Source organism: Hippocampus bargibanti, linkage group LG20, assembly GCF_051943395.1.
Source record: "Hippocampus bargibanti isolate YZ-2025 linkage group LG20, ASM5194339v1, whole genome shotgun sequence".
Classification (NCBI taxonomy): domain Eukaryota; kingdom Metazoa; phylum Chordata; class Actinopteri; order Syngnathiformes; family Syngnathidae; genus Hippocampus; species Hippocampus bargibanti.
In genome coordinates this window covers 4375157-4389939 of record NC_142753.1, presented here as the reverse complement: position 1 = coordinate 4389939, position 14783 = coordinate 4375157, and the positions used below count along the sequence as shown (strand labels likewise).

The following is a 14783-nucleotide window of genomic DNA, read 5'->3' as shown; positions in this document are numbered from 1 at the left end:
GCTTCGGAGCTGTCCAACCTTTCATAGTGATATCTATTCTCGAAAAGTCAGTCTTGAAAATAGCTTTACCAGTATATCTGCAACCAAGCTATTTTGAGTTAAAAAAATTGCGATTAAAACAACAGAAAAATATATTTGCTTCTGCAGCTCGCAACCGATACAGTGTGCTAGCTCTTGCCAGTATGCTCTTGAGTTGCCAACTCGAACTCTGATTGGTGAAAGCAACATTTTCATCCACACTTATCTTATGCTCAAGGGCCTGCAGAACTGAGGTAGGTTTCTGACCCTGGTAACAAATGATTGCTGAAATGTGATTGGTTCATCAGAATTATCTTTATTGCCAAGTATGTAGAACACACAAGGAATTTGTTTCCGGTCGAACACGCTGCACTAGTATCATCAGCAAAAAAATTGCAAAGAGGCACTATACAATTCCATTTGGGCTACTGTTCAAAGAGTTAATGGCTTGGGGGAAGAATCTGTTTAAATGTCTGCTATATTAAATGCTTAAATACGAAAACACACGCCTGGAAGCAGTAAAAGGAAACTGAAAGACAATTTGGAATTACAGTACAGTCTCGTTATATCGATATCGGATATATCGATAGTCCCGGTTATATCGATACTATTTCTATGCACGCACAGAGAAAATTACATGCGCGCAGGGTCGGATATATCGATAGTCCCGGTTATATCGATATTTTTCGGACTCCCTAGAATATCGTTATAACGAGACTTTACTGTATTTAATAAGAATTTATCGACAAAATATTACCAGTCTGTGATTCAGATATATTGAGGCCAGCAGAGAAGGAATTGCAGGCCGTGACGGCCCACAATGGATGCAACATTTTCTGATCCTTGATTTTCTAACGCTTCTCTTTGGATGCACATCCAGTACTATTTTGCATTTTCATCATACAATACATTTCACTCCAGTTACATCCGAATGATACTTTTTCCGGCACATACCAGACCAATCCAGTTTTGTAACATGCATCATTGTGTGGGTGTATAGCGGATTAGTCGGTAATCAAGTTGGCTATTACAAGTTAATTCATTTAACGGGAGCGTGCGCGCTGTCATCTAATGAACTTATTATTAAATACAAATGTCTCCTCTTTCCGCCTTGATATTTTGCATTGTACCTTTGCTCGGATGTGCTCTGTTTTCAGGACTTAAAGGTCACCTTCACTGCAGGCTTTCTGCTACTACCTCAACCCCCCCCCCCCCCCTCAGTGCATGTCTCGAGTCAATACAGGCAGTGTCTATGGATGCAGACAGAAAAGCGGTGCAGGGATTTGGTGGTGTGCTGCCCTGCCGAGGGACTTGCTGACCGACGCAGAATGGTCGCACAGGGGTGGAACTGTTGGAGAATGAGTGAAAGACGCAAGGGGGGGCGGGAGGAGGAGACATTATCGAGCTGGCGTGAGTCAGCAGGTTGACAGAGCTGGAGGGCGCGGCTCAAGACAACATCGCTGCTGCTGCCGGAAAATGTTTCCCATAATATGCCTGATCCGTATCTGCTGCCTCGAAACACCTCGCTCGTTACCTAATGGGTGTCAAAATCATCAACATTTGATATTCCTGGCACATCAAATTGAAAATCAAAACACGTGTTCGCATGAGGGATGGAACGGCCGTTTTTATAATAATAATAATACATGCTACATTACATTTTAAGCGCCTTTCAAAGCTCTCAAGGACACTTTACAGCCACAGACAAGCATAGGTACTATAATAAATAAAATACAATCAGAAATAGAATGCAAAAAATGAAATACAATTATAAATGGAAAAATGTATATTTTTACGCCGTATATTTGAATGTTTTCTGTAGAAATCTGGTTGACCACCATTGGTCTTGCAAGGGTGCGTAATAATAATAGTAATACATTTCATTTGGAAGCGCCTTTCAAAACTCTCAAAGTCACTTTACAGTCACTTGATCAGTTTTTCTGCGGGTGAGCAGCGGCACTCAACCTGGAATAACCCAAATAAATAAAAAGCTAGCTAGCTAGCCACTAGATAGCTAATAGATAGCCAGCCAGCTAGCTAATAGACAGCCAGCAGAGAGCCAGGTAACCAGCTAGCTAGCCAGCTTGCTAGATTCCCTCCTCATCCGAAGAGCTTCGTCAGCAAACTAAAGTTAAGTTGTGCTGGTAACCCTGTCTGATAGGTGCCTGTGCCGGACCCCGGCTCTGATAGGTCCCTTCTCTAAGGTTGGGGGAGCAGTGGATCACTCCTTGAAGTCAATCTGATTACCTCTATTGTTCTATCCCTGGCTCTGGCTGCCAATTTCTTTAGCCACTTCGGCTACAGATTTTATGAATAACCTACCGTTTTAACGGGTTTGCATGGCCAGTTCCACTGGTTTAACGCTTTAATGTGTGCTTGATTAACCCGCGGGTGTTTTCGTTTGTTGTGTAGGACCCGGAGATGGCGTGCCAGCTGTCTATGGCCTGGATGTGACGGATGTGGCGAGATGGGAGGAGACGGTGCTGAACCCTGCCCTGCAGATACTGGACAGTCTCTGCAAGGTGTGGCTGGCCTGCATTCTTCTTGTCTCATCATGCGACACATAAGAATTGATTCGGGAATTGAAAAGCGCGACATGGAGCGCCATTCCAGAATTTGTTCGGGTTTTGTTTTTTTCTTGCCGGGGGGGCTGCCGCAAGTGACGTCACGGAGGGAACGCCCCTCAGAGAGAAAGCGACACATAATGCCTTTTGGGTCATTTTTTTTCATCTGAAAACACTGTGTTGATTGCGAAATTAGAAGAAAAACTACATAAATAACACGATGGTAAATCGTATGTCGCACCAACACTACCAATTGCGGTAACACCATAAAAGTGGACACAAATTCTCAGCAGACAAATCAGCCCAATTCCAACGGGAGCTTGTGTGCCATCTTGTGCATTTTCTGGGAGTTACATTGCAGTCCAGACAGCTCGAATTGATATGGAAGGACTTCTTTAATCGATTGCAAACATGTATGCTTTCCTCTTCAGAACAATTTTAATCATATTCATAACTGGATGAGTAACAAGCAAAGCATCTTCTCCGAATCGAAACTCTCTGGAGCCGTTGTTTTGTGTCTGGAGTATCCTGGCGTGACGTCACGGACAAGGGGGCGGGACCTTCTGAAACTTGCCATTTCCGTGGTCATTTTGAAGTAGTTTTGGGACACTTTAAGTCATGTTTGTTGGTGTTTTGCATTTGACTATATCAGCATGCGTGTTTTGGGCATTTTAGATCCTATAAAACGTTCTTCTGATGTCAGTTAGGAAACAAAAAATAATGGTGTCGGTTGTCCTTTAAATGTTTATGTATTCCTAAAACTCGATATTCTTTGGGTCCTGCAATTTGTGTGAAAATGACACAAAAATCCTGGCACTGCAGTGGACACATTTTTGCACGTCGTCTGGCAGTGAATGAACGCACCTTTTATTTACCGTATATTCCGGTGAATGAATCGCACCCAAAAGCCTGAATTTCCCCTGCGCCTTATACACCGGTGCGGCTTATATGTGAAGTAATATTCGGCCACAACAAGTCTCACAAGTACTGTCAGCACCCACCAACTCCATTTCCCCTGGATAAGTCGTGTGTGTGTGTGTAACCCTAGCCTCTACTGTAGCACCTTATAATGTGGTGTGCCTGATATTTGGAAAATTAAACCTATATATGTATGTATTATATTTGTAAAACATTTTTCATTCATTGAAGGTGTGCCTAATATATTGAAATAGTTTGAAAATCCACCATTCATTGGGGGTGCACCTTATACACCAGAAAATACGGTATTTATCATCCCTTATGCCACAACGTTAAAATGCTTTGACAACAACTTGCAGCTAAGGAGTGAATATGATCATCCTAAAATGACTTGTACAGTGAGACCTCAATTTACAAACTTAATTGGTTCCCAGACAGAGTGTGTAAGGCGAAAAGTGTGTATCTCAAAAAAAAAAATCCCATAGGAAACCATTCAAATGGGAATAATCCGTTCCCGGGTTTCCATAAAATATACTTTTCAACTAAATAAGCCTTAAAACTACACACAACATACCTTATTCTATGTATAATAAATGTGCTATTGTATTGTAATGAAAGAAATACACTGCATTGTATCATAAAGTCGCTTTATTTGCATTTGTGATGGTCATTGATGGCTTGATGGAATGGCGTTGGAGGTCGAAGGTCAAACTGAATTGCTGTTTGGAAAGAGAGGCACATTACATGAGGACTGTAATTAAAGAAATAAACTGTGCTGTAAAATAAAGTTTTATTTCCCTTTTTGATGGTCGTTGATGGCTTATGGAAGGAGAGTCACCTTCCATATGGACTGTTGGTAACTTAACCTCTGGTGCTGTTCGGTCGTGTGCTTCCGCCGAAGATCACTCCGCCAGCCGTGGTGGGTGTGTATTATGAAAATAGTGCCTATTATAAGGTTTAATTTTCACAAATTTGACATTTGTAAGACAAATGGTTTGTAAGTTGAGGTCTCACTGTATTTATGTTTTTTAAATCAGGGTGAGAAACCCTCAATGGAACCAATCAGACTGCAGAGGGAGCTAAGGAATAAACGGAGCCGGCATACCTGCGACCTGTGCGACAAGGTGATCATCGGCGACCTGGAGTGGGCTGGTAAGACCCCACAATGACGCAGTCGACCACACATGACGCACATTCGAGGCGTCGTTGAATTTAGAAATGGTGCCGGACCACATTGGCTTCGTTAGGACGGCGTCACGTGTCGCTTTCTGCCTCCCGCAGCTCACCTCAAGTCCAAGAAGCATCATTTCCACGTCAGGAAGAAGCTCAAGTCCGATGCCGTTGGTCAAAATGGCGCTCAGCTTTGCGTTTCGTTTCCCGCGGAGACGGGCAAACCCGTAGGAATTCTCAATGGACACCAATCGGCGAACTTTTCCAAAAAATAAAATCGTCCATAGATAGTCCATCAAGCATGGTTCTTTTGGACCCCTTTTTTAGTATTGCTGAGGAACCGCACTACATTTTTGCTTAACGCTGCTCGTACCAAAATTTCCATGCGACGCTACTTTCAGTCGGAATATTTACATTTCACGGCGCATCGTGGAAACAATTTTGATTCAATCCGAGCTGGGATTATAATTTGTTTTTTGTTTTTGCTTCACGATTTTTGGGAAATGTGCACTAAGGATACTTTACACGGACAAACGACGGGAACTGTGGAGAAATGAAAGAAGATTTTTGTTACCGCCCTCTTGGATTTTGCAGCAAATCTGACCATTGTTTTACTGAGGATAATATTTTTGGACGCTACGGACGTAAATATGTTGACCTTTTGGAGGACAAACCGACTGGACCTGAGACAGGAGGAAAAGACAACACTGGGAACGACAACATGACTTTAGAGCAAGCCTGATTGTTGATTTACATCGAGAGAGTTATTATTATTTATTTTTTTGTGGACACTGCAATCACAGACTATATGCTACTTGGTCACAGCCGGCCGTTACAGCAAGAGGAAGTGAAAAAAAAAATCAAGTCCCTTCCTTCCTGGCATCAACTTGTCTTTTTTTGTTGTTGCAGAATTACAATTTCTAAAGAACGGATTCATCTCTGCTTGATTAATCACTCCATTTTTTTTAGATTGCTCCTCTTGTCCTTCAAATCTTTTATTTCATATCGCAATAACATTTTAACCATGTGTGTTTTGGAATATTTCATTCAAATGTAAATAAATGTATCCGCATCACTTATCTAAATTATGTTATGTTATGTGTTATTTTCTTTAAAAAAATCACAAAGCTAGCAGCAATACGGTACTCACAAATCCTGAGCCGCAAAAAATTGTAACAGCGATATTACCGTATTTTCCGGTGTATCAGGCACACCTAAAAGCCTTGATTTTCTTGAAAAGATGACCCCGCGCCTTATACGCAGATACGCCTTATATGTGAAGTAATATTGAGCCACAACAGGTCGCAACTACTGTCAGCAGCTTCCCCCTGTAGTAGAAGTAGTGCGTAACCTGTAATGACCGGCTGGTGAATGGCGCTCAAGTCCCTTTGCAAGAACCCCAGACCGAACCTGTTATAGGGGGGGCAAAGCCAAGCCACCAAAACCAAAGACTCCTTCTCTCACTTTCAAAGCAAAACAACTTAAACCCGCTGAAGGCTTCACCAAAACGACGCCGACTCGGCTTTTTGGCTCGGGTGACGCCTCCAACGCAAACCCAAGACCCAGAAAAGGACTTTGGTGTCTTTCCGGGACCAAGAAAGTTCAATCGGACTGCACCGCTTGGCTGGAGTTCTATCTATTTGCTATCTATTAGCTAGCTACGTTGCTGGCTATCTATTTGCTATCCTTTTGCTATCGATTAGCACATGTAGCCAACTAGCTGGCTATTTATTAGCTATATGGCTATCTAGCTAGTTAGCTAACTGTCTAGCTGGCTGTCAATTGACTATCTCTTGGCTATCTGTCGACCTAGGTAGCTATGTAGCTGGCTATTTATTAGCTATATGACTATCAAGCTAGTTAGCTAACTGTCTAGCTGGCTATCTATTAGCTATCTGTTTGCTAGCTTTCTATCTATTTGAGTTACTTCCGGGTTGAGTGAACGCTGGCGTATGTGGCCGCCGCTTCTCACCCGCAGAAAAACTGATCCTGTGACTGTAAAGTGACCTTGAGAGTTTTGAAAGGCGCTTAGAAATGAAATGTATTATTATTATTATTAATGTAGCGCCTTGTAATGTATTGTGCCTTATATTTGGAATAACATTATATATTTATATACAGGTATTTGCAATTTTTCATTCATTGAAAGTGCACCTTGTACTCTGGTGCGTCTTATACACCGGAAAATATGGTACACTAAAGTCTGAAAAAGAACTGACACATTTTACCCAAATCAACAATTTTGTTGAACAAACTTGATCATCATGTTGTCATTCTTTTTAACATCAACTTCTTAACTGTGGTCTTTGTCTTACTTTCAGCGGAGTTATCACACACCTTATCAGAATCAGAATCAGAATCATCTTTATTGCCAAGTATGTAGAACACACAAGGAATTTGTTTCCGGTAGAACACGCTGCACTAGTATCGTCGTCAAAAAAACTGCTAAGTGGCACTATACAGTTCCATTTTGGCTACTGTTGAAGAGTTCAAAGAGTTAATGGCTTGGGGGAAGAAGCTGTTTAAATGTCTGTTTTTGGGGTATTTGAGATGCTATAAAACGTTTTTCTGTCAGTTACGAAAAAAAATGGTGTCGGTTGTCCTTTAAGGTTTCTAACACTGAATCCAATCTTTATGTCGTCCTGGAATTGGAGTGATATTGACAAAAACCCTGGCACATGTCTGGCAGTGAATGAGTAAAAATCCATTTATTGCATTTTTTTGGGTGGTGTTTACTGTGCTATAGCAACTCAGTGTACACTGCCGACTGACAGGTTATGCAACGTGTGGCTGGGCTGCAGCTTATAGGATGCTTATTACGCGTCTAGTCGGTTTGCCCTGGATTTTTGGCTCGAGCTTCTGGCTTTTTATTTGCAGCAGCCAACATATATCAAAGACAGCCTATGGCGTAGTCGCTCATGTTATGTAAGACATAATACACTCACCAGACCCCATAATGGTTTTTTCTTCTTTTTTTCCACCCATGATTACAGATGCCGATTTTCCAAACACAATCAGGAAAAACGTGTTCACCCAAAGACAAAAACAAAATAGTATGTTGAACCAGGCGTGTACTTATTGGGGATTTGCTGACATTTCCTGACTGACAATGCACCCCCTCAGCATCGGGATAGGAGTGTGCCATCCAGTGATTGAGCATCCAGGTAATTTGAAGTTAATCCCAATCTCTAATCTCATCCCGCTAAACTAAACACTCTCTGCCATCTGGCCCACCCGGCAAGTCGAGCTAACGTGCTGACATGCGCCAAGGCCTCTTGGAAAAGGCTAATTGCACCATTCGGTACCGATATGGCGACCGAGCGTAGTCATGAGGATCATGTAAATATGAATCCATGAATGTGCAGGGATGCATTCGATTACGTCGATTACGATTAGCGCATATTGCTACATAATCCGCGCCACATATGACATATTTTTTTTATGGAGACATTAGTAAGACATATTGTGCTAATTCTATTCTCTTTGTCTTTTTTTGTAATACCGTACAATAGCTCTCTTGCTTTTTTTTTTGGGGGGGGGTCATGTTTGTATGGATTTATTTAGCTATCTATTAGCAGTCTATTAGCTAGCTAGCTTTCTGTCTGAGTCACTTCCAGGTTGAGTGAAGACCTAGCTAGCTAGCTATTAGCTAGCTATCTTTCTATCCGAGTTACTTAGCCATATATTAGCTGCCTATTAGCTAGCGAGGTGCTTTCTATCTGAGTTCCGGGTGAGTGAAGGCATAGCTAGCTATCTGTTAGCTATCTATTAGTTAGCTTTCTATCTATTTGTGTTACATCCGGGTTGAGTGAACGCTGGCGCATGTGGCTGCCGCTGCTCACCCACAGAAAAACTTATCCCATGACTGTAAAGTGACCTCGTGAGTTTTGAAAGCCGCTTAGATAAGACATTTATTATTATTGTTATCTGACTGGGTAGCTATTAGCTATCTATTGGCTTGCTAGCTAGCTTTCTATCTATTTGTTTTACTATTCTATTTGAGTTACTTCTGGGTTGAGTGAACGCTGGCGTGTGTGGCTGCCGCTGCGCACCCACAGAAAAACTTATCCCATGACTGTAAAGTGACCATGAGAGTTTTGAAAGGCGCTTATAACTGAAATATATTATTATTATTATTATTATTATTATTACAGTAAGGTCTCGTTATATCGATATTCAAGGGAGTCCGAAAAAATATCAATATAACCGGGACTATCGATATATCCGACCCTGTTTGCATGTAATTTTCTCCATGCGTGCATAGAAATAGTATCGATATAACCGGGACTATCGATATAACGAGACTTTACTGTATTATTATTATTATTATTTATTATTATTGTTATCTGTTAAAATAGCTAAAGACACAAATTAAACAGCAATTGAAAACTATTCGTTTTCCTTCAGAGGTTTTAACTTTCGTCGTCTTCCATTTTGCCTTACCGATCTCGAGCCATAATCACCTTGCATGCTCTATGTCACATTTTTAATCCCCGAATAAATCCGTGAATAGCAGTGAATGAGTTAAAATAACAGGCAACCTCAGCTGAGTGTGTCTTTGTGTGCCTTGGGAAAAGAGTTCAGTGGGTGACTGGAAAAACTAAACAAAACAGGAAGGCATGTCATGGTCGGGAAGAAGGGGGAGGGAAAAAGTACCAAACTGCCCCTGTATTACATAACCTAGCAGGAAATATGCAGTCGAGCGCAGGGACCCATGCAGGAGGCGGTCATGGGGGGGACTATCTGCAACCACGCGCCTATGAAATTTAATGGCTTGGCTCATTTAATCACATTTCTTCCTCTCCTCATCCTGACACTTATATCTCCTATGGCCGTCCTCACTCCACTCAGAGAGAAGGCGTGACTGTGCGGCATGGGTTCAATGAGTTCATGCAGCAGCATTTCTCAAACACACACGCACACACACACACACACACACACACACACACACACACACACACACACACACACACACACACACACACACACACACACACACACACACACACACACACACACACACAATAATAACAATAACAATAAATGGTAACCTGCACTTGGATGTATATCACACTCACAGGTAGCGAATGAGTTAATGTTTGTATCTCATATTTTTTTTATATCGGCTTGAAGACCTTAAATAGGATCTGTGTGTGTGTGTGTGTGTGTGTGTGTGTGTGTGTGTGTGTGTGTGTGTGTGCGTGTGTGTGTGTGTGTGTGTGTGTGTGTGTGTGTGTGTGTGTGTGTGTGTGTGTGTGTGTGTGTGTGTGTGTGTGTGTGTGTGTGTGTGTGTGTGTGTGTGTGTGTGTGTGTGTGTGTGTGTGTGTGTGTGTGTGTGTGTGTGTGTGTGTGTGTGTGTGTGTGTGTGTGTGTGTGTGTGTGTGTGTGTGTGTGTGTGTGTGTGAGAGAGAGAGACAAACGAGCCGGTGCATGTCCGGCTTCCCTCCTTTGTTGCGGGTGGCCTGGTGCCCGGCTCATTTTCCCACTAGTGCAGCATTTGTTGTTTTTTTTTTTTTTTTTGGCACTCTTTATTTATTTTTTATTTTAATGGCACGGCTAGGCAACAAAGAGCCACAGCTTTCCCGCCTGATATGCAAATGAAGCTCGGGTGGGCCGTGGAGGGAGACTCCCCTTCTGCCACGCTTAACGCATTCACTGCCAGACACATCTATGAGGCAAGTCAGTTCTTATTTATGTTTAACATTTAAACACTTTGCATAAATGAATTGTTTTTTTTTGTCTAAATGATACATTGTGTTTTTTTTCAGAGTTTAAAAACATCAAGTTTCAAATGTTTATTTTCACCCGTTTGAAGCGCATTGAGTTTATGACTTTGACTTGATGTTTCAGACGGTGTAGCTGAGCCTTCACTTGAAAAAGGCGAATCTTCAGACAGCCCGGCTTCTAAGTCAAAGGTGGAAAAATTCATCATGGTACTTACTATTTGGCATTTTAACCCCCCGCCCCCAACACACAGACGCACACACACACACACACACACACACACACACACATACACTCCAAATTGGTTCCAAATGAAGTTGATAGGATTTTCACTCTTGGAGGCAGCACTTCAGGCAGCACTGCCATACTTATGCAACTTTAACTCATTCAGTGCCAGATCATATGCAAAATTGTGTCCACTCCAGTGCCAGGGTTTTTGTCATTGTCACTTGAATTCCAAGACTCACAGAATATTGAGAAAACAGTGCCAGAGGCCATGGCCAGCGCTTTATCCGCACCCAAACAAGAAAAAGAACAACACCCGAACAAATTCGGGAATGCCGTTCTACGTCATATTTTCAATTTGCGAATAAATTTGCGAATGGCAATGAATAAGTTAACGTGAGTGTTGCGGACATTTTTATCAGAATACCCCAAGGGTCAAGCGCCATTTAACATTTTTTATTCATAATCCTCCTCACCCAGTATTTTCACTTGTGGATGCAGCACTTCAGGGCGTTTTGTTTTGTCAATTCAACAACACTCAGTGCAGGCAAATGCAAGTTGATTGATCACTGTGCATTAATTTCGAGACGAATATATTTTATTCATGCATTCCACCCAGACTGACGTATTTTGTTATTAGAAGGCTGTTGACTCTCATAGTGCGCAATCGACGTTTGTAGGAAAAAGGTTCAATTTACACAAGGGGCCATGCTGAAGAATCAATAGGACGCACGCCTTGCGTTACTTTGGGTGCATTGGATCAAATCCCACACCTGTTGGGGCGTCATGGTCTAATGCCGTTATCCAACTACGATTCAAAATGGAGAAAGTGTGTCCCTTTGTGTGAATTTCGAACGTATGTCGTGAACGGCGGCATTTCATTACGTGATGCAAGTGCCTTGCAGAGGCTCAGAATACCCAAGAACACACCTTCACATAATACGGCCCTTTTGTTTGAAACCGGGGCGACGAGCCTGCGTGCGCACATTTGTGCCCGACAACTGCGAGCGGTCTCCATGGCGTCCGCTATTACGCCGGCCGTTGTGTAACGCGCGCCAAACATGAACAAGCCACGTGTCCCGGCCCAATTTATCTCCATCGGGGGTCGCCGACTGTTTTGAAACCCACCTCGACTTCTTTGTTGACCAGTTTGATGCATACTTGGAAAAGCATAATTTGGATTTACCTTAGATTCTTGTCTTTCATCAGAAAAGAAAAGTTGATTCTTAAATGCTAACTTTCATAATCTCATAATTTCATAATGTTGCTGCTTTTAAATGTACATTTCTTCACTGCGAGACTAATAAAGTTAAATCCAAATCCAATCCAATATGGGTCTGGAGTTATATGAGCTTGAAATGAGGGCGGCTGTCCAAAATACAATGCAATACATACATACAGTGAGACCTCAACTTACAAACTTTTTGTCTTACAAACGTCAAATTCATGAAAATTAAACCTTATAATAAGCACTATTTCCATAATACACACCCACCACGGCTGGCGGAGTGATCTTCGGTGGTAGCACACGACCGAACAGCACCAGAGGTTAAGTTACCAACAGTCCTTATGGAAGGTGACTCTCCTTCCATAAGCCATCAACGACCATCAAAAAGGTCAATAAAACTTTATTTTACAGCACAGTTTATTTCTTTAATTACATTCGTCATGTAATGCGCCTCTCTTTCCAAACAGCGATTCCCTTTGACCTCCAACGCCATTCCATCAAGCCATAAATGACCATCACAAATGTAAATAAAGTGACTTTATGATACAATGCAGTGTATTTCTTTCATTACAATACAATAGCACATTTATTATGCATAGAATAAGGTATGTTGTGTGTAGTTTTAAGGCTTATTTAGTTGAAAAGTATATTTTATGGAAACCCGGGAACGGATTATTCCCATTTTAATGGTTTCCTATGGGAATTTTTTTTTTAGATACACACTTTTCGCTTTACACACTCTGTCTGGGAACCAATTAAGTTCGTAAGTTGAGGTCTCACTGTATTGGTCATGAACAACACCTGAAGCTGGAACAAAGCGGCTAACATGGAAAATGCTCCCTCCTTGTGGAAAAGAAAAGACATTGCCAGATGCCATGGCAAATGACAAAAACCCTGGCACTGGACTGGATTGTACACATTTTTGTCTGCCGTCTGGCAGTGAATGAGGAAAAAATTACACAGATCACCGCATGGATTTTTAATCAAAAAGAATGTGTTCTTTTTTTCTCAGCCAGAACTTCTGAGCCGAAAATAAACACACGTTTCCATTATTTAAGCAATGGCGCCCTCTAGTGGAGAATATGATTCTAACGTGACACCCCACCCTTTTGAGGACGAGTCCAGTTCTTCCTGACCAGGGAAAAACAATCAATATGCTGTATAAAATAGGAAATTTATTGCAAAAATTATAATTCAGGAACATAACTACAATAGTAATTTAAATATTAATAATGTCAGGAGTCTTTATTAAAAGATGTATCCAAAATATTCAATCACGGAAATATTCATCATCAAGATAATTTCATCCAATCAATTAAATATATTGTGAGTTTTATTTGAGCATCATATCAATAATTCGAAAATATAATAAATATGAGAATATCAATAATGTGAAATTATAATAAATATAATCAATTTGTTGTAATGATGCGCAGCAGCGGTTGAATGTAATAAATGACAAGTTTATTGTTGCACAAAATGTACAAAATAACAAGCAAATGGATATCCCCCCCATTCTAACACTCCCACTCCAGTTCATTTGCTATGATGAAAGCATGAATCCCTGGAATATTGAGGAAAAAAAATATCCCTAAGACTACGGCAAGTCTAATGGTCCAATGAGGCAGACGCATGGTCAATGTGAGAGAGACGACTCGTGTCACTCATTTCGCCATTACTGAACAATTCCAAATGAATAAAAACACACTATATACACCCGTTCGCTCAAATCGCGTACAACATGCCATCGACTTTATACAGACTATGCTTGTGTGCATATCCCCGTATAGAAAATATCATTCAAAAGATCAAATCGATGTAGACTAAAAGCCTTTAGACATCCAACATACAGGACTGCTTTCAATTATTTTCTAAGTCTCTTTTTTTTGAGTGTGACTTATTGGCTGACAAAACTAGGAAAAAAAGTGTTGTAGGTGACTCAATGCATTTTTTAAAAGCCTGGCGACATTCAAACTGGTGTGTGTCAAAAAATAGAATGAGAAATAAAGATTTGGACCCCCCTCCTGTTATGTTGCAGGTCACATGGACCCAATTTTAACACAAGACAGAAATACAGAAAAAAAAGCAACAAAAGTGAGTGTTTTTTTTCTTCATTTTTTTAAATCCAAGATTTATTTTTCAAAACATCACTTCTTTTAAATTAGATCATAAAAAAACTGCATTTTTTTGGTCATAGACTTGCGTATGTTAACGATTAATTACAATTTGTTGGTCAGATTTGTGAGAGGTAATGCACAAAAGCTTAATCACAGTGGTCGCTAATGCTATAAATAAATAATGAGAACCCCCCCATACATGTCTTGACCGTTGAACATTATTGACACTACTGTTTATATTGGGGTTAAAAAAACTTTATTGGGATTTATTTTCTTGTTATTTTGTCTCGGTCATCTGGTGATAATTCATCCATCCATTTTCCGTACCGCTTATTCCTCATTAGGGTCACGGGGGGTGCTGGAGCCTATCTCAGCTGTCTTGGGGCACAAGGCGGGGGACACCCTGAAGTGGTTGCCAGCCAATCACAGGGCACACAGACATACAACAGTCACTCTCACACTCACACCTAGGGACAATTTGGAGTGGTCAATCTGCCTGCCATGCATGTTTTTGGAGTGTGGGAGGAAACCGGAGGACCCGGAGAAAACCCACGCGGGCCCGGGGAGAACATGCAAACGTCACACAGGGAGGCCGGACCGGGACGCGAACCGGCGACCTCCGCACTGTGAAGCCGGTGTGCTAACCACTCGACTACCGGCCCGCTTTTGGTGATAATTCAACTCAGTAAATGACTTACATGAACTGTGAGATGTTGATTCTGAAGCTTTGATTTTAATTCTTGGTCGTTGCCATGATAGTGACATAGAAGCCGTGTTTTTTTTTTTTTTTTTTTTTTTTTCGGACATTTTGGGAATAGC

At 41.4% G+C, this 14783-nt stretch overlaps 1 protein-coding gene across 2 annotated transcripts in view; it reads left to right on the top strand.

Moving 5' to 3' along the window:
• Positions 1–14783, top strand: part of trit1 (tRNA isopentenyltransferase 1) — a 39669-nt gene extending 24886 nt beyond the window's left edge. Inside the window, exons 9-13 of one of the 2 annotated variants that reach the window (XR_016118644.1) lie at positions 2431–2540; positions 4538–4652; positions 10231–10345; positions 10521–10603; positions 13886–14783. Coding sequence is in view for 1 of the 2 variants with exons in the window: in XM_089023552.1 (XP_088879678.1) it covers positions 2431–2540; positions 4538–4652; positions 4782–4945 (389 nt within the window). In the remaining variant the exon portion in view is untranslated. Of the gene's footprint in view, positions 1–2430; positions 2541–4537; positions 4653–4781; positions 5750–10230; positions 10346–10520; positions 10604–13885 lie in introns of those variants that run through there. The other variant, XM_089023552.1, reaches the window with a different exon arrangement.